Source organism: Microtus pennsylvanicus, chromosome 11, assembly GCF_037038515.1.
Source record: "Microtus pennsylvanicus isolate mMicPen1 chromosome 11, mMicPen1.hap1, whole genome shotgun sequence".
Taxonomy (NCBI): domain Eukaryota; kingdom Metazoa; phylum Chordata; class Mammalia; order Rodentia; family Cricetidae; genus Microtus; species Microtus pennsylvanicus.
Genome location: NC_134589.1, coordinates 103114955 through 103135609, shown reverse-complemented (window position 1 = coordinate 103135609; position 20655 = coordinate 103114955). Strand labels below are relative to the sequence as shown.

The 20655-nt window shown below is 45.7% G+C and overlaps 1 protein-coding gene across 5 annotated transcripts in view; it reads right to left on the bottom strand.

The window, feature by feature from the left end:
* Window positions 1-20655, bottom strand: part of Bmerb1 (bMERB domain containing 1) — a 73106-nt gene that overhangs the window by 41440 nt on the left and 11011 nt on the right. For 2 of the 5 annotated variants that reach the window (XM_075942090.1, XM_075942091.1), the window contains exon 2: window positions 9842-9934. The exons of the other annotated variants lie outside the window; for them this stretch is intronic. In XM_075942090.1, the coding sequence (XP_075798205.1) occupies window positions 9842-9934 (93 nt within the window). The remainder of the gene's footprint in view (window positions 1-9841; window positions 9935-20655) is intronic. 5 annotated transcript variants of the gene reach the window in all.

Sequence of the window (20655 nt, the reverse complement as noted above, 5' to 3'; positions counted from 1 at the left end):
AACATGCTCACAGTACACCTGCACACACAGGAACATGCTCACAGTACACCCGCACACATGGGAACATGCTCACAGTACACCTGCACACACGGGAACATGCTCACAGTACACCTGCACACACATGGGAACATGCTCACAGTACACCCGCACACATGGGAACATGCTCACAGTACACCCGCACACACGGGAACATGCTCACAGTACACCTGCACACACATGGGAACATGCTCACAGTACACCTGCACACATGGGAACATGCTCACAGTACACCTGCACACAAGGGAACATGCTCACTCAGTACACCCGCACACATGGGAACATGCTCACAGTACACCTGCATACATGGGAACATGCTCACAGTACACCTGCATACATGGGAACATGTCACAGTACACCCGCGCAGTACTCCCGCACACATGGGAACATGCTCACAGTACACCCGCACACACGGGAACATACTCACTCAGTACACCTGCACATGGGAACATGCTCACAGTACACCCGCACACACAGGAACATGCTCACAGTACACCTGCACACACGGGAACATGCTCACTCAGTACACCCGCACACATGGGAACATGCTCACAGTACACCTGCATACATGGGAACATGCTCACAGTACACCCGCACACACGGGAACATGCTCACAGTACACCTGCACACACGGGAACATGCTCTCCCAGTACACCCACACACATGGGAACATGCTCACAGTACACCCGCACACACAGGAACATGCTCACAGTACACCTGCACACACGGGAACATGCTCACTCAGTACACCCGCACACATGGGAACATGCTCACAGTACACCTGCATACATGGGAACATGCTCACAGTACACCTGCATACATGGGAACATGCTCACAGTACACCCGCACACATGGGAACATGCTCACAGTAGACCTGCATACATGGGAACATGCTCACAGTACACCTGCACACACATGGGAACATGCTCACAGTACACCCGCACACATGGGAACATGCTCACAGTACACCTGCACACACGGGAACATGCTCACAGTACACCTGCACACACGGGAACATGCTCACAGTACACCCGCACACACGGGAACATGCTCACAGTACACCTGCATACATGGGAACATGCTCACAGTACACCCGCACACACGGGAACATGCTCACAGTACACCTGCATACATGGGAACATGCTCACAGTACACCCGCACACACGGGAACATGCTCACAGTAGACCTGCACACACGGGAACATGCTCACAGTACACCCGCACACACGGGAACATGCTCACAGTACACCTGCACACACATGGGAACATGCTCACAGTACACCCGCACACACAGGAACATGCTCACAGTACACCCGCACACACGGGAACATGCTCACAGTACACCTGCACACACATGGGAACATGCTCACAGTACACCCGCACACACATGGGAACATGCTCACAGTACACCCGCACACATGGGAACATGCTCACAGTACACCTGCACACACAGGAACATGCTCTCCCAGTACACCTGCACACACATGGGAACATGCTCCCAGTACACCCACACACATGGGAACATGCTCACAGTACACCCGCACACACATGGGAACATGCTCACAGTACACCCGCACACACGGGAACATGCTCACAGTACACCTGCATACATGGGAACATGCTCACAGTACACCTGCACACACATGGGAACATGCTCACAGTACACCCGCACACACAGGAACATGCTCACAGTACACCTGCACACACGGGAACATGCTCACAGTACACCCGCACACATGGGAACATGCTCACAGTACACCTGCATACATGGGAACATGCTCACAGTACACCTGCACACACGGGAACATGCTCTCCCAGTACACCCACACACACGGGAACATGCTCTCCCAGTACACCCACACACATGGGAACATGCTCTCCCAGTACACCCACACACATGGGAACATGCTCTCCCAGTACACCTGCACACATGGGAACATGCTCTCCCAGTACACCCACACACATGGGAACATGCTCTCACAGTACACTCGCACATGGAAACATGCCCACACAGAACACTCGCACGCACAGGAACATCCTCACATGGGACACACACACACACAGGAACATGCTCACAGTACACCCGCATGCATGGGAACATGCTCACAGTACACCCGCATGCACGGGAACATGCATATACAAATACCTCTCACATAACACTTGCAAAAAGGTTTTTTTGAAAGAGAGGCATGGGAAGAAACAAAGTCAGAGTGAACAGTACTCTCAGCACCAGATTAGGTGATTAAAATGAGATTTTAAACAACACCCCCTACACCCAAAACAACAGCCTGCCCTTTCTCTGACTGTGTAGGGCCCTGGTCTCCCTTATTCCTGTGGTGCATTTGTGGGGACAGTTTATGATCTACTAACTAAGCTTCCTGTGTGTTTCTGTGCTATGCCTGCCTGCCCCACCTGGTGGTTAGCTGCAGGGCATTCACTCCATTGTTAATATGGTAATTTCCCACCTGCCTGGGCGGAGATCCTTGTGCTGCAGTCAGGTAGATAAGGACTCCCCCAATGCTGAATAAAGTGGCATTCGGCTGATCTCCTTTCAAATGACCCTGGTCTCTCTGTGTCTTCTTTTCAATCTCCAGGCCCTTGCCCGACTCGCGTTCGGTACAGTGGCACGCGAACTGTACCGAGGGTGTAACACCAAATCGGATGTTACATGACTGTTTCCTTTCTATAGCGGGATCTCCTTTCTCCATTAGGGCTGTGACTAGGGTGCACTTGAGCATGATAACACTTTAAGACTAGAGTGGAGAATGAGCTACGTGGGTACTATATATATACATATATATATATAAATCTGGGGACCCTGAGGGATGTATCTGAAGACTAGAGTGGAGAATGAGCTACGTGGGTACCATATATATATATATATATAAATCTGGGGACCCTGAGGGATGTATCTGAAGACTAGAGTGGAGAATGAGCTACGTGGGTACTATATATATATATATATATAAATCTGGGGACCCTGAGGGATGTATCTGAAGACTAGAGTGGAGAATGAGCTACGTGGGTACTATATATACATATATATAAATCTGGGGACCCTGAGGGATGTATCTGAAGACTAGAGTGGAGAATGAGCTACGTGGGTACTATATATATATATAAATCTGGGGACCCTGAGGGATGTATCTGAAGACTAGAGTGGAGAATGAGCTACGTGGGTACTATATATATATATAAATCTGGGGACCCTGAGGGATGTATCTGAAGACTAGAGTGGAGAATGAGCTACGTGGGTACTATATATATATATATATATATATATATATATATATATATATATATATATAAATCTGGGGACCCTGAGGGATGTATCTGAAGACTAGAGTGGAGAATGAGCTACGTGGGTACTATATATATATATATAAATCTGGGGACCCTGAGGGATGTATCTGAAGACTAGAGTGGAGAATGAGCTACGTGGGTACTATATATATATATATATATATATATATATAAATCTGGGGACCCTGAGGGATGTATCTGAAGACTAGAGTGGAGAATGAGCTACGTGGGTACTATATATATATATATATATATATATATATATAAATCTGGGGACCCTGAGGGATGTATCTCAAGACACACACAGCTCATTCTGGAGTTCCTTTCTATTTTGTGGTTAGTGCATGTATGATATAATTATCATCTTATAACATGCATGCAAGTCCACGTGGGATCCAAAAGAGGGTATCAGCCATCTTTGTCACACTCTGCCTGGTCCCAGTAAGGCGGTCTCTCTGTGATCTTGGAGCTGGTGGGAGTGGGGTTGTTTGGTTTCTGTTTTCAACTAGACCGGCAGCCACCTCCGAAAGCACCAGGGTGACAGGCTCGTACTGGTCAGTTGTGGCTTGTTCCCTCCTCCTGGAGACTACACAAGTGCTCCTGAGCACTGAGTCACCTCTCCAGCTCTGTGACTTTTTCACCACTGTGAAGCGGCCTTCCTTGCTGTAATAACATGTTTTGGTTTTGTGAGTGTTTGCTTGCTTTTTGCTTTGTTTTGGTTACATGGGTGGCCTTAACACCGAGCCAGGTCAGGTGACCAGGTTCTCCCACCTTTACTGAAGTCTACCCTGCCTTGTCCTCTGGTTTACTGAAATTTTTTCACTAAATCCTCTTGTTGACTCTGTTGCATGTATGTTTTCTGCAGTGCTATGCCTTTGGTAGGGCCCACCAAGACCATCCACTTTCCCCAATTCCTGTTCACCCTATGTGTGTATGTTCATACGTGTAACTTAAATGCACCTGTGCTTAATGTTATAATTGTTTGTTGCATCTCATTTCAGACTACAAAAACAATGTCTCATGTTTTAAACTGGTATGTACTTTTAAGTCTCTTACAAAAAACTTTATATTTAATCCAACCCTCATTTAAAATATATTAAGCTGTTCTCTACTATTGTCAGTTCTATAGCGAGCAGTTTCTTCTTCTTTCTATCGTTTTATGAGTGTAAATCTTACCTGTTAAGTTGAGAGCCAATGCGATCAAGCTCAGACCCAACCTTCCAGACAGATTCTATACTATATTTATACCTAATAAACATTCCTCAACTGCTCAGAGATCTGGGGAATGTGATATTTAAATATTTGATTATTTAAAAACTTTTCATAACAAAAACGGGCAGGTTGGCTCCTAACAGCAGCACTCTACTTCCTCCAAAAACGACAGAAGTCTAACGGGCACACAACAACATGCATCCACAATTTGCTGCAACTGCCTTTCATCTAAACTGAAGATCTCCTGACGTGGACAGAATCACTGGAATAGACAGCTTAACTGCTCAGGTCAAGGTAGGCTTGTATTCATACAGATTTCTCAGCCCACAGGATCTTCTGGAGCCTGGCAGGCCCTGCACCAAACAGCAAAAGGCAACTATGACCTTCAGTAACCATGGAGGACCCTGAGGAGTAGCTCTGGGTGCCAACCAAGTAAGTTTTTGTCATTTTTTTAATCAGTAACTCAAGTAAAATTTTATTCTTCTCAAAGATCTCTGATGCAGTTTGACAGCTGAGAGGTTTTGTCAGTTTAAAAGGACAACCTCACCAAACAAATTTCAGATCAAATTTTTCTCTCATGCTGCCTTCCATAGTCTTAAAAATACTTTTCATTGTGCAAAAATATCTGTCACAGTCATTCTGACATAAATATGCTACTGTTTATACAATATATATGTCTAAAACTTCTGTTTTCACAAACCCAAAAAAATTCTTGTGAGTTCCAGGGAGCAGAATTGAAGGATCCACCTTAAACAGGTCAGATACATCTCCCTCAATTCCCTGGTCCTAAAATTTTTTTCCTTAATTTAACTTTGTCCTCTGTTCTGCCAATACCTTAAACAGGTGTAAGAGATACCAGACATTTCCATGTCACAAACACCAGACAGGAGAAAGAGACCAGCTATGCCAGGATGTGGCCAGCACCCAGCCTTCTCAGGTTCCCCCCCCCCCAAAGATTATACCCACAAATAAGCCGGAAGCAGTCTTGAGAATCTGTTGCCCCAATTCCTTCAACCTGTGGTGCCTAATCCCCCGCTTTTTATTATAAGAAAAGAATGGGAATGTAATGTTCTGTCTCTTTAAGAGACAAGCCACTCCCACTCCCTTCCTGCTTGCAGCCTCTGCCCCACTCTCTTGTCCTGTTCCCTTTCTCCCCCCTTCTCCCCTATTTCTGTGTCTCCCACCCGCCGCCTGCCCACACTGCTCACCGGCCCGCAGCAAACCCATTTCACAGATAGTCTTTTTTTAACAACAGATGCGCAGCACCTCCATGATTCTACATTTGCATTACAACAATTTTTCTCATCATCTTCTTTTTATTTGTGTCTTTAAATATGAAATTTACATGCCTCTACTACTGAACTACCCCTCTCTCTCTCTCTTGCAGGCAGGATATCTTATAGTTCAAGCTGGCCTCACACTGATTATAAAGCTCAGAGTGGTCTTGAATTCCTATTTCTTCAGCTTCAACCTCCCATGGGCTAGGATTTCAGGAATGAAACATCAGCTTTGGCCCATTGACATTTAACTAGTGGCATGGTTGATTGACACCTGCTGTCTCTCTGCATTTTTGTATGCATTGTGTCCTTTTTGCTTGTGTATGTGTTTCTCTGTCACTCCCTCACTGCCTTAATTTATGTTGAATCTTGGGGACTGCTTGCCTGGCATACATAAAGCCCTGGGTTCTAACCCCAGCACCCAGTGAAGAGGCAGGAGGATCAAAAATTCAAGGTCATCTTTAGTTAATAGTGAGTTTGAGGCTAGCCTAAACTATGGGAGACCTTGCCTCAAAAATGAATTAATAAATAAATCCAGAGTGGAAACTTAGATAAAATGTGATTCGAGCACCAAGAATGTGATGCACTCAACTCAAATCACAGGAGTCAGGACACACTTCCAAAGAAGGCAAAATAGCTGAGTTATTCGTTGGCAAATGAGTAGGACATGGTTGGTGAGAGAGGCAGGAACAATCTGAACCTACACCTACAGGTGCAGTAGGCATGAAATAGAGGCAGGACAGTGGAATTAAAGGCTCTGGTGGCTTGAGAAGCAAGTTAGAGGGCTGCTGCAGATCCTAAAGTTTAGCTTCTTTCTGAAGGCAATGGTGAACAATGGTCTCAAGAGGGCCATCTTTCCATTGCAGATGCTCTTGTCAAGGTGGGGAGATGGCTCAGTTGATAGAACAATTGCTGAGAAAGTGTGAAGACCTGAGTGTTCGCCACTCTGTTGTAATAGGAGCAGCTGGGCTGCATCCCCAGCACCCGGCCGCCCACATGGCTAGCTCTAGCTTATGCCTCAAAATAATTACACGGAAACTGTATTCTTTTAAACACCGCTTGGCCCATTATATCTAGCCTTTTCTTAGCTAACTCTCGCACCTGGACTAGCCCATTTCTAATAATCTGTGTAGCCCACGAGCTGGCTTACCAGGAATGATCTTAACCTGCGTCTGCCTGGAGTGGGAGAATCATGGTGACTCCTTGACTCAGCTTCTTTCTCCCAGCATTCTGTTCTGTTTACTCCACCCACCTATGTTTTAACCTATGAGGGCCAAGCAGTTTCTTTATTGCTTAACCAATGAAATCAACAGATAGAAAGATGACCCTCCTCCATCACCTGAGTTCAGACCTCCAGGACCCATGTAAAAACTGAATGTGAAGCTGGGCAGTGGTGGCGCACGCCTTTAATTCCAGCACTTGGGAGGCAGAGGCAGGCGGATCTCTGTGAGTTCAAAGCCAGCCTGGTTTACAAGAGCTAGTTCCAGAATAGGCTCCAAAGCTACAGAAAAACCCTGTCTTGAAACAAAAAAAAAAAAACAAAAAACAACCAAAACTGAATGAGATGATTGTGACTGTGATCCTGGATCTCCAAAGGCATGATGGGAGGCAGGGGCAGCAGAGTCTGAAGAAGTTAGTCCTGTGTGTGCAAGGGCAAGAGATAAGACAGCAGCCTCAAAGAAGCTCGAAAGCAAGGACCTGCCACCCCAGTTATCTTCTGAACCCCCCCCCCCCATGAGGAGGCATGGACACATGAACACAGGGGAACACAAATTTTTAATTAAAAAATTGACATTGTCAATTATTCATAAGAACCAAGAGACAAGAGCCCAGAAAAGTATTGGGGGTGTGGCCAGTGGGAGGAGAACAAGGCCAGGATTTTCCAGTCTCTTCACTGCGCCACTGGAATTACATTTCATTTCTTGCTCAAGAAGTTTTGAGTGGAAAAAAAAAAGAGCCCTCCTAGAGTGAAGTAGACGCATACAGCTCCACCATTTTAGCCTGTTAAGTTTCAAATCTGGGACAAAAGGTGCTTATTTACCATATCAAAGTGGATGCTGGCCACCAGGTTTTCCCAGCATCCCTACCTGTTACAGGGCATGGCTAGCATGCCTTGCCCCCTACTTCAAGGGCTGGACTGCCTTCCTTATATAATCCAACCATTTACCTTTGGCCTCCTAGCTTCTGCATCTGGTTCCATTTTTTCCCTTCTCCCCCCCCCCCCCCGCATGGCTTGGCTCAGGATCGTGTCCACTCTGGACCCTTCCAGATGTCTCTCCCTTTTATCTATAATAACTTTCTCCTCCACCATGCCTACGAGCAGTCATGTCCTTTCTTTTCCTTTTTATTTATTTATTTCACTCACAGCCTTACTGAGAATCTTTACTTAGTGAGTCCACTTGAAAGATCCATGTAGAGGAAGGGTCAGCAAGATGGCTCAGTGGATAAAGGCATGTACCACGAAGCTTGAGGACCTGAGTTAGAGCTCTGGGACCCACAGGGTAGAGGGAGAGAACTCATTCTTGCAAGTTGTCCTTGACCTCCACATGTGTTCACACACAAACGCATAAATAGATAAATGTAATTTAAAAAATTAAAATATACAGATCAATACATGTCTGGGCTGGGGACATAACTGAGTTTGTAAAGGGCTTGTCTAGCATGCACAAAGCCCTGGGTTTGATTCTCAATACCCTATAAACACCAATAATCCCAACACTCAGGGTAAAGGCAGGAGGATCAGAAGTTCTGGGTAATCCTAACTACATAGCTAGTTAAGGCCAGCCTGGACCACATGGAACTCTGTCTCAAAACAGTAAACATAATTATGCAATAAGAACCCAGAGTTCGTACACTAGACTTGTATGGGGACAGAAACATGAAGGAGGGATGCCTTTTGGGTATGGTTTAAATTTTTATAATGAGGTTTTGTTACATGGAAATGATTTTATAAAAGCTTCCTGACAGTTCCATGCAAGAATACCAAGGAATTAATTCAGTAGATAAGTTTCAGCCACTGAAAGAGAAAGGAAGATGTCAATTTGATGAACCAGAAACTGCTGTTAAGATTAGTGGGATATTAACCATGGTCCTTTCAGAGAACTGAGTGAAGGTCGGGCCAGAGTATGCGTGGCTAACTCCTTGACAGTGAAGACCTTTGGAATAGTGCATCCCGTGAATGAAGACTGGAGCTAAGGCTCCACTGGTAAAGGGCTTGCCCAACCCAAAGCCCGGGTTTTATTCTCGACACTTCACGAACCTCAACCGTTTTCCACAAAGCAGGTCAGTGCTGGAGAGCTACCCTGGTGACAAATGGTAGCTTCTGGGAAACAGCATCTTCCTGTGCCGAAACTAGGGGAGTCTCAGGCGAAGCTGGTAACGACAGCTTCTCCTGCTCGTCTTTACCTCTCTTGTGAAAGCTTCAAAAGATCACAAGTACCTCTCCTAGCATACCCATCACGGCCCTGTTCTACCTGTAAATGCTTGGATATAATTGTGAATTTATTGTTAATTATGATATGAACCTGATAATGTTTGTAACTGCATATAAGATGTTGAGAAAAGTTTGACACGCCCTGTAAATGTTTGGGTTTAATGCGAGTTTCTGGTGTCACTCTCCATCGCTTCTGCTCAGTCTGCCAGCCTGTTCGTACGGGAGAGGATCCATCTTGATGCTTTTCTTCATGGGGAGATGTGCATAGCACGAGTGCGTGTGCTCAGCGTGGGTACACGTGCTCCACTGTGCACCTGTGTATGGGAGTCATAGAGCAACACCAGCTATCCTTCTCAGGCGCTATCCATCTCGCTTTTTTGAGACAGGGTCTCTCACTGGAACCAAGAATTCATCAAGTAGGCTACAAATTCATCAAGCTGGCTGGTTAACAAGCTCGGAGGATCCCCCCCCCCCCCCCCCGCTCTGTTTTCCCAGTTCTGTGCTTGTTAAGGTAAACTAACAGATGGGCTAGCTTAACTCCCCAGCCTTTTGAAAAATTATTTAAGGTCATAAATACTTACTCCCAGCCTGTAGTAACGATCCCTCTGTTGGGTCATGGGTGCTCTCCAGGCACAGGTAGTTTGAATGGGTGCCAGGGAAGAAAAACTCTAACCCTGTGAAAGACAGGGAGGGCATAAGGTGTGGCTGTTTCTCTTGGGGGCTTTCCAATGGATGGCTTAAGGTCTCACTAGAGTGTGAAGACTTCACAGCTCTCTACCTATGCAGTTAAGATTTAATCACAGATCATAGATCATCTTATAATGATTACAAGTTAGAGAACAGAGAGAGGGAAATCAGTTAGGAATTAGCAGAATGTGGTCTGCTTTCAATATAAGCTGACTTTACAAGCTTATATTGTTATTAGCCATATGCATTTGCCTGAACAGAAATCAAATTTTGAAAGATTTTTTTCATTTTCTTTTAAAGTGTGTGTGTGAGAGAGAGCGAGACAGAGAGACAGAGCATACATAAGAGAGCGAGCGAGCAAGCAAGCATGCCACAGAGCACATCTAGAAGGAGCAGACTACCTGCCTTCCCACCTTGTCTGAGTCAGAATCTCTTTGCTACTGCATGAGCTAGGCTAGCTGACCCCATGCCCACTGATGTTATTGTGGATGTTTGCACTGCTGCATCCACCTTCTAAGTGGGTTCTGGAGTGCACAATCAAAATTGTCAGGCTTGCACAATAGCTGATTTTACTTACCTAGCCATTTTTCCAGCCCTTTGAGGGGAGCTTTTGGGTTTCGTTTTATTTTTTGGCAGTCTCATATAGCGCGGACCGGCCTTATTATTGTTATTGAAGGCGACCTTGAACTCTTAATCCTCCTGCCTGCACCTCCCACATTCTAGGATTACAGGTGTGCACCACCGCACCCAGTTCCATGGTACAAACTCAGGACCTTGTGCATGCTAGGCAACTGAGCTACATTCTCAACCCGAAAAATGCTTTGGAATCACAAAGATCCTCTCCTGTGAAACGGAGAACCCTTTGACTGCAGAGACATTGAGCCGTTTTCCACTACTGTTGGAGTAGTGCTCTGTACTGAGTAGATCACTAATAAACATTCTGGACTGGACTGGAGACACTTGCGATGTTAGGAGAACAGTTTCATTATTCAATTAATATGAAGCCAAGTTTTCAGAGCTGGAGAAGCATGACCACGTGTGTGCTTGCATACACTTGTGCATGTGAGTGTGTGTGTGTGTGTGTGTGTGTGTGTGTGTGCTGATGATGATCCCTTGCACATTGGAGAAAAATACCCTGTCGTTGAGCCACACTCCCCAGTCCCCATATTTTTCTTTTTAAATTATGATAAGAAAAGGGAAAGGCCTTGACATTTTTCTTGAAAAATATAAACTATGTTTTAGCCAACCCCCCTCCCCCAAAAAAGAAATAATAGAACTCAGCATACAGTGAGGGAAAAAAAACTTTTCATATTTTCCCTCTCATTTTTTGTTGGGAGCACAAAGGTCTTTTTGCCCACAGACCACCAGAGAAACCAGGAATGTGAAGCTTGCAGGGTTATCTTTTCAGAAGGAAAGATTAGAACCTGTTCCCCACCCAGAAGGCTGGGAATTAGAGGTGATTAATAGCTTGGTTATCTAAAGGGCCAGGCCATATCATTATCTACATGGCCAGGGGCTCCCCAAGCTCCCATAGCTAGGACTGGAGGAGGTCAACAGCCCAAGTGCCCACTATGCTAGTGTATGACAGAGACCAGGCCAGCTCCTTCCCTAGCCCTTAAGCTACTACAGGTGGCCTATCTCTGGAAGGATGACTGTAACCACGCCCCCATATGAACCGGGGATTGGATTATGCCAGGAAACTTTTTTCTTAATTGTACCGTGCATAATATGCTTATAACAAACTGCTTTAGCTTGAACCAGCCTGGCTAAATTGTGCTGAACTGAGTTTTCTTGCCTCTCAAGTTTCATTTCTCTGAAGGCAGCGGAGTTTTCAGAGACCCCCCTACACACACACATGCAATTTTTTTAATGTGATTAATTCAGTTGCTTGTTCACTGCAAAAGAGCTGAGAAAATGGCTCAGATACTAAAGCACAAAGACGTGAGTTCGAGCCCGAGGACCCACATACGTAGCCAGACATGATGGTGTGCATCTGTAATCACAGGTGAGACACAATGGCATGCACCCGTAATCACAGGTGAGACACAATGGCGTGCACCCGTAATCACAGGTGAGACACGATGGCGTGCACCTGTAATCACAGGTGAGACACGATGGTGTGCACCTGTCATCACAGGTGGGACACGATGGTGTGCACCTGTCATCACAGGTGAGACACGATGGCGTGCACCCGTAATCACAGGTGAGACACGATGGCGTGCACCCGTAATCACAGGTGAGACACGATGGCGTGCACCTGTAATCACAGGTGAGACACGATGGCGTGCACCCGTAATCACAGGTGAGACACGATGGCGTGCACCCGTAATCACAGGTGAGACACAATGGTGTGCACCTGTCATCACAGGTGAGACACGATGGCGTGCACCCGTAATCACAGGTGAGACACAATGGCGTGCACCCGTAATCACAGGTGAGACATGATGGCGTGCACCTGTAATCACAGGTGAGACACGATGGCGTGCACCTGTAATCAGAGGTGAGACACTATGGCGTGCACCCGTAATCACAGGTGAGACACGATGGCGTGCACCTGTAATCAGAGGTGAGACACAATGGCGTGCACCTGTCATCACATGTGAGACACGATGGCGTGCACCTGTCATCACAGGTGAGACACGATGGCGTGCACCCGTAATCACAGGTGAGACACGATGGCGTGCACCCGTAATCACAGGTGAGACACGATGGCGTGCACCCGTAATCACAGGTGAGACACGATGGCGTGCACCTGTAATCACAGGTGAGACACGATGGCGTGCACCCGTAATCACAGGTGAGACACAATGGCGTGCACCCGTAATCACAGGTGAGACACGATGGTGTGCACCTGTCATCACAGGTGAGACACGATGGCATGCACCCGTAATCACAGGTGAGACACAATGGCGTGCACCTGTAATCACAGGTGAGACACGATGGCGTGCACCTGTAATCAGAGGTGAGACACGATGGCATGCACCTGTAATCACAGGTGAGACACAATGGTGTGCACCTGTAATCACAGGGGCTGGAGAGATGGCTTGTTGGGGGAGGCTGCTAGTTTGTTTCCTGACTGCCCTGACTCAAAGCCATATTATTTGCAACACTGTTTGGTCAATAGCTTGAGCGCATTTCCAACAAGCTCTTAAAGCCTGGACCAACCCATTTCTATTATCTGTATATCACCATGTGGCTGTGGCTTATTGGCAAGGTTCTGGTGCATTTGTCTCTTGTGGGTGGCTCCATGGCTTCTCACTGACTCCGCCTACTGTCTATATCTCTTTCCCAGCCTGGCTATATTCTGTCAAGCCATTGGTTGAAAGCAGCTTTATTCATTAACCAATAAAAGCAACACATAGAAGGACTTCCCATACCATTTTCCCTTTTTGGTCAGGAATGAACAAGCAGCATCCCCCAACAATGGCTTAGCGGTTACATACTGGCAGAACACTATATGCATAACAGACAAATAAATCTTTAAAAAATAGCTGGATGTTATTTTGATAATAGATTAATGCCATAATGCTGTCAGTCTCTAACACCCAAGGAAAATATCTTCCCTGAGGCCCCTGCTTTCCTCCTTTCTCTTCTCTTCCTCCTCCTTTTCAAAGCAAGATCATCAAATCTAGTCTGTCTTCTGGGCACCTTTACCAACGTGTATATCAAGGGGAATTCTTTTCCTTCCAGAGCTGGAGTGAAGGAGGATCTCAGGCAGAGGTGAGTGAGGCACTCAAGGATGGCTGCACAAACTAGATACCAGCTGTATCGTCCAGAGCGACAAGGGTACCGTGGAATGTAACAAAAGTCCGATCCAGTCTGCAAACATTCTTTGTAATTCTTTAAGGTCCTTGATTTTGCAAAATTACTTAAGTAAATTTATTTACTGTGACCCACAGTAATAACTAGGTGAGACGGCTCGGCAGATAAAGGCACTAACAGTTAAGTGACCAAAGGCACCCAGTGACCAAAGTAGTAGAAAGGGAGAAACGGCAACACAGGTTGTCCTCTGACATCTACACCTACGTTGTATCACATGCATGCTCTCCCACATCATAAATAAATGTTTTTTAAAAAAGAAATATACAATGACCCAGTATCTACCTGCCACATAAACATAAAGCAAATGAAAGATGCACAAAATGTCCTTCAGTACCTCAGATGCTATCTTGGATTTTCTATTCTTTTCTATTTCATTTTTCAAATGTTGGTCCCAGGGCTGGGGCTATAGCTCAATTGGCTATACATAAAACCCTGGATTCTACCCTCAACTCTGAAAACAAAAATGGATACGGATGCAATAACCATCAGGAGTAGAAGCAAGAAGGTCAGAAGTTCAGGGTCATGAAAAATTTGAACCTTCCTCAAAACACCAAAGCAAAAGAAAACAAACAAAACAAAGCAAAGCAAAACAAAAATACAGCAGGCCTAGGACTGTAATTTCAGCATCAGGAGGTGGGGGCAGGAGAATCAGAAGTTCAAAGTCATGTTCAACTATATTAACAAATGCAAAGTCAACAGCAGACAGGGCACAACCCTGGCTAACAGGAACCTGGCTACAGGAGCTCGGCCTCCCTCCAAAGGTTCTATGCACACATGAAGAATTCCATTTTGCACCAGCTACAGCCACGGCTCAGGGATAGAGCACTTGCCTAGAACACGTGAGGCCCAACACAGCAGAACGGAGAGTCTCCAGCAGCCTGGAAATCCCACTCCTTGAATTTTCACAGAGCCATTTGCAGATTTTGTTTTGTTTTGTGTTGTTTTTTTGAACAGGGTCCTACCTGTCCTGGAACTAGCTCTGTAGACCAGGCTGGCCTTGAACTCACAGGGATTCACCTGCCTCTTCCTCCCGAGTGCTGGGATTAAAGGCATGCGCCCCCACTGCCCGGCCCCATTTGCAGATTTATTGTCCACACTCCCACCTCTTTTTCTTAGAAAAACCTATTGACAGCTGCGATTCCTCAGAATAGGGTTTACAAAACACTGACTTAGAGAAAGGCAAATTGCTCCAGGAAAATTGTTTAAACCCTGTTTCTGATGGGCTTTTCTGTGGCACCTTCAGCATGGCATGTGCCAGGCTGGCAAGCAGGAGGGTTAGGCCACAAGCCAGCTCCAAGTTCCCTTGCTCTGTTTTTAGATAACAAGAGCAGCCGCTGAGTAAATGCTAGAAATCTAGATTCCAACCCACAGAGGCCAAAGCAATGTCTTCTAGGACATTCTTTAGAAACCTGTTAATGCCCAGTAGCCCCACCTCTTTAGGAACTGACACATGGGTTTCCTTGGTGGCTTAGGAATCAGATATCTCCATGTAATCATCAGGTATGTGTAGAATTCCTACTGGGCCAGGCCCTCTTGTTCTCCAGAAGGGTGATCTGATCTGCCAGCCAAGCTGTCATCGTTACACACAGGTGACAGACTGTGACCCTGAGCTGAAAATATGTGTACACGGTGAATACTTTTAGTTTGTGGGTAACAGCAAGACTGGGGTGAACTCTGGGTCCACACCGGCTTCACATCTGTTTAAGGTTCACACAAAGCGAGAGCCCTGAGCATCAGATGAGAATATCCGGATAAACAAATGGCCAAATTTCGAGCATAGATACTTACTGGACCAGGTTTTGTAGGTCTAGAGAGGTGACTTATTTAGTATTGTGTTCAACTAGTACACACAACGCTCTGGGTTCAAGACCCAGCACTGCATAAACCAGTCATCACACACACCTGTAAATCTCATCACTGGGAAGGTGGAGGCAGGAGGATCAGACGCTCAAGTTGAAGCCAGCTTGAGATGCTACCAAGTACCTGATGCTCACTGCCTCCTCAGAAGTGCATGTGAATTATATGGGGAAGGTGTGTGCTTCCTGAGAGCCTGTGCTTTTGTGAAAAACCCTGTCTCAGTTCGCCTCTGAGGTGACTCGAGGCTACCCTTTCATTGTCTCAGGTCTCCTCTGAGGTGACTCGAGGCTGCCCTTTCATTGTCTCAGGTCTCCTCTGAGGTGACTCGAGGCTACCCTTTGTCTTTGCAGCACAAGTGCCGCTAAGTGGCAGCAGCATGCAAGTTATTCTGGCCCACACGCAGATTCTGTTTTCTCCTATAGGACATCAGTCTCTCGGGGAACATTCAACTCTGTATCCCTATCAACTACATGATCCTGTATTCCTGATTACCTGTTGTCACACCTGCCTGGATCTCACATTGATTCAGATGAATGTACTATATAATTGTCTATTTATTTGCAGGGTCTTATATAGCCCAGGCTGGCTTTAAAACTCATGGTGCATCCTGAGGATGGCCTTGAACTTCTATCCTCCTGCCAGCACTTCCCAAGAGCTGGGAGAGAGAACAGATACTCAACACCACAGGCAGTTTTACGTGGTGTTGGGGATGCAAGCTCTCTCACAACTGAATTTTAGCTCCAGGCCTAGACAACAATTTCTAACTTCTGTTTGTTTTTATCTTTGTGACAAAATTTTATCTTTTCCCAAAAATTATCTTTTTATAATAATATGGAAAGGTTTTGTTTTGTTTTTGTTTTGGCCATATGCTATAGTTCGAATCTCAAATGTCCCCCAAAGGCTCACATGTTAAAGGTCTAGACAGGTGGTACATACCTGTAGTCCCATGTAGTCCCATGTAGTCCTGGCTAGGGCAGAAGCACCAAGAAGTTCAAGAATAGCCTGGACTACATAAGATGAGAGAGAGAGAGAGAGAGAGAGAGAGAGAGAGAGAGAGAGAGAGAGAGAGAGAGAGAGAGAGAGAGAGGTGGAGGGGGGGTACAGAACACATAACAAAGGCTTGGTGGCCAGTCAGCCTATACACCTATGTGATGGCTAGCCTTATAACCTGACTTCAGTGCCTGGGAACCCACTATGGGGGTGAAGTGAACCTCTTAAGTGGAAGGAAGTTAAGTCAGTGGTACATGGCCTTGAAGGGGATACTGGCACCCTGCTTCCCAGTGCCCTGAAGTGAGCAACTTTGATTAACCCCATACTCTGCTCTTCACAGAGCCCACCCACTGTGGACCAAAGTATGTAGCGCATGAGCAAAATAAACTTAATTCAATCTGCTCATCAGAGCAGCACGGAGCCTCTGACACGCCGTGTCACCTGAGACGCCTTAGACCTTGTGGCTCACTCTTCCTCCTCCTCCTCCTCCTCCTCCTCCTCCTCCTCCTCCTCCTCCTCCTCCTCCTCCTCCTCCTCCTCCTCCCTTCTTCCTCTTCTTTTTCAGAAAATGGAGTAAAGTCATGGAGGAGTTGACCCACAGAACATGAATTCTGCATCCCTCTATCAGTGGCAAGGTTTTGAATGTTTACAAATAGTAACGAGCACATTGGTGCCTTCCGTAGTCAGGTAGGAATGTCTAGTCTAGGATAGCTGCTTTGTTTCCCCTGGGAACCACGGCAGGCGAACATTTGGATCAGATGTTTTCTTGAGAAGATTCAGGGTTTGGCCACTGTAATTGGGGTTGATAAAGGGACATTTTTTTCTCCTTAGCTTTTTTTTCCTTTAAAGACAGAGTCTTACATAGCTCAGGCTAACCTCAAATTCACGTGTAGTGGATGATGTCCTTGACTTCTGATCCTTCTGCCTCTACTTCCCAAGTGCTTGCATTATAGGCATGGCATACCACCGTGCCTGGCTTATGCAATGCCGAGGATCGAACACAGGACCTTGTGTGTACCAGGCAAACAGAGTGAGTTACATCCCCAGCCTTGCTTTTGTTTCTTTCCTTAAAAAAATGAATATATATATATATATATATATATATATATATATATATATATGACAAGTGGGTTCAGACTCATTTATTTTGCTCCCCAGTCCTTGGGAATATCATCTTCTTTCTGAGTTAGAGGCCTTTAGTCCAGTATGAAAGGAAGGTGAAGGGAACAGGTCGATTGTATTAAATGTGACTTGAAGGACTCTAATGTGCAGCCAGAGATGGCTCCCATAGGGCAAGATGCTCCTCAGCATCGTCCATGTTTGTTCTATGCATGATGGCAGCAATAGAAGCCACTGAGAGTTAACATGGAGAATGTGGATGTAGTGACCTCCCCGGGAGATAAAGACCATCTCAATGTGTAGGAGCAGCTGGTATGTTAGGATGTTAGTGGGAATGACCATTGGTGCCATTTCCTCCTCCTCCACTCATGAAAGAAATGCTAATTTCAGTTTGGAAAAAATAAAAATAAAAGAAATGAGCTGGGGATGGTCCAGATTAGTAAAGTATTTTCACTGAGACCTGAGTTCTATCTCCAGCCCTCACATAAACATGCTGGGCACAGGCCTATGATACGGCTAGCCTCCTCTGACCTCCACAATCAGGCTGTGACACACACACACACCACACACACCACATATACACACTACACACACACTCACATGCATATGCACACTCCACACACACCACTCACACACCACACACCACATACACACACACACACACACACACACACACACACACACACACACACAGCACTGACAATCAAAAGTATTACATGTGCTCAGAGTAAAGCCGTGGAAGGGAAACACAGTTAAGAGCGTCTGGAAATGAGAAGAAGCTCTCATTCAAATGGCTTTGATTTCTCTCCAAATTTCCCTGCCTAAGAAATTTACTGCTTTTGACAAATTGAAGTGAAGGAAACATTGTCACTTCCACTTACAGCCAAAAATACTTCAGATGGCTGACTAGAAATACCCTGCACACGGAACCCTGGCTGCTGCCCTGAGTCTGCCTCGCCAGTGAACTCGGAGGTTTCTCTGGACTAGGATCAGTTCCCAGGGACGAATCATGTCTTCTGTATTGCCACCTCCCAAAGTGCATAGGAAACAACACATGAATGAAAAGTGCCCTGGGTGACCAATGACATCTCAGCTTGTTGTGCGTATGTGTGTGGTGTACAGACACTGACTGTGATATCCTAGGGATGGAGAAGAAGACAGGGGATAGGAATGCTATTAGACTAGAGTATCTGCATCCTGAACTAAGGTATTTCTGGCTGTGGGGTGGAGCCCAATGATGGAGTGAGGACTGGTTTTTGATAGCTATCTACAGATGGGTAGACAAGCAGGATGTAGCTTCCTCTCCATAAGTGCAGCATTCAGCAGTGAGGTTTGAAGGGCTGATGTGTGCTAGAACACCAAGGAGCCTTGAAACGATGATGCTAAAGAAATGAGCCAAACAGAGAAGGTCACATGTTGGATTAATTCTATTTATACAAAAATACCCCAAACAGAGAGAGAAAGAAAACCTAGTGGGTGCTAAGGACCTCGAAAGGGGCCACAATGGGGTTCAGAACATGTTACTTCAAAATATGGTACCTTGGTATTGGAGGAAACATCAGGAAGAGGGAGGTCACTCGAACCTCCTCATGCATTTATAACCCGAAGATCTTCAAGTGGCATATGCCCAAAGGAAAGAAATGCCACCCAAGGAACTGGGAGGGCTGTCAGCAAAACGCTTGCTGCACAAGCCTGAGGGCCTTAATTTGATCCCCAGAACCCATGAAAAAAGTCAGTTGCATGTAATTCCAATGTTGGATGGCCAGGACAGGAGGGTCCAGGAGGATCCAGGAGGATCCCTGGGACTGGCTACTTAGCCAGCCAGTCTAGGTCAGTGAAAGACCCTGTCACACACACAAAAACAAGGTGGACAGTGTCTGAGGAATAACAGCAAAGGTTGACCTCTTGACCTCCACACAGTCCCATAAAACTTATACCAACCTCAAAAGTTTTAAGTGCTTAAACACCTGGAATATTTTTTTATGGGGAAATGGTCTCACTCAGACAATTACCCTCCTATTTCAACCTCCAACATGCTGGAACTCCTGCCCAGCTCACAAAAAGTTGTCATTTTGCATGGAAGGTCAGCACTCTACTGCTGAGCTGTGTCCCCAGTATGAAACCTTTTGAGCATCAATATCACAATTCGCATTGAAAATTTCTTACCCAATGTGGAGTAACGAATCATAATAAACACAGAAGTACACTAAAAATATTGTATAAAATGACCTGGCTGTGTGTTTCGCTATTTATGAAACATAAATGAATTTAGTGTCAAGGCTTGGGCCCCATTGCCAGGACATCTCATTATGCATATGCAAATATATGCAAACAGTCCAGAATCAACAACCAAATATACTTCTGGTCACAGATGTTTCAGACAAGGAACATTGAACTGCATGGATAAATTCTTAACCTTTTCTCTGGATGATCATCATTTGTTATTGGAGTCTCTCAGTCATGAATGTAACAATAGCATAGAATCTTTTCCTGCCCTGTAGGCTCACGAGGAGAAACTGTGTAATCCCACCAGAGTTAACTTTAGGGAAGAACAACTGTATCAGAATGAGATAGAATGAGACTGCTAATGTTTGTCCCACTCAATGTATCGCACTAAAAGGCAATGCATTGTAAACTGTAAGATCTGGGGGTCTAGCTCAGATGGAGTGCTTGCCTAACTTGTGCAAAGCCAGGGGTTTAGTTCCAGCACCATAAAAAACAAGTGTGGTAATACACATGTGTGATAACACCCACTGTAATCTCAGCACTTGAAAGTAGAGGCAGGATCGGGTGTTCAAGGTCAATCTCAGCTACCTAGTAAGTTACAAGTTAGCCTGAGACCCTGCCTCAAAAGAGGAAAAAAAAACCCTTGAAAACCAGTGTTAGAGTCATCCAGGAAACAAACCCTGGGCATGCCTAT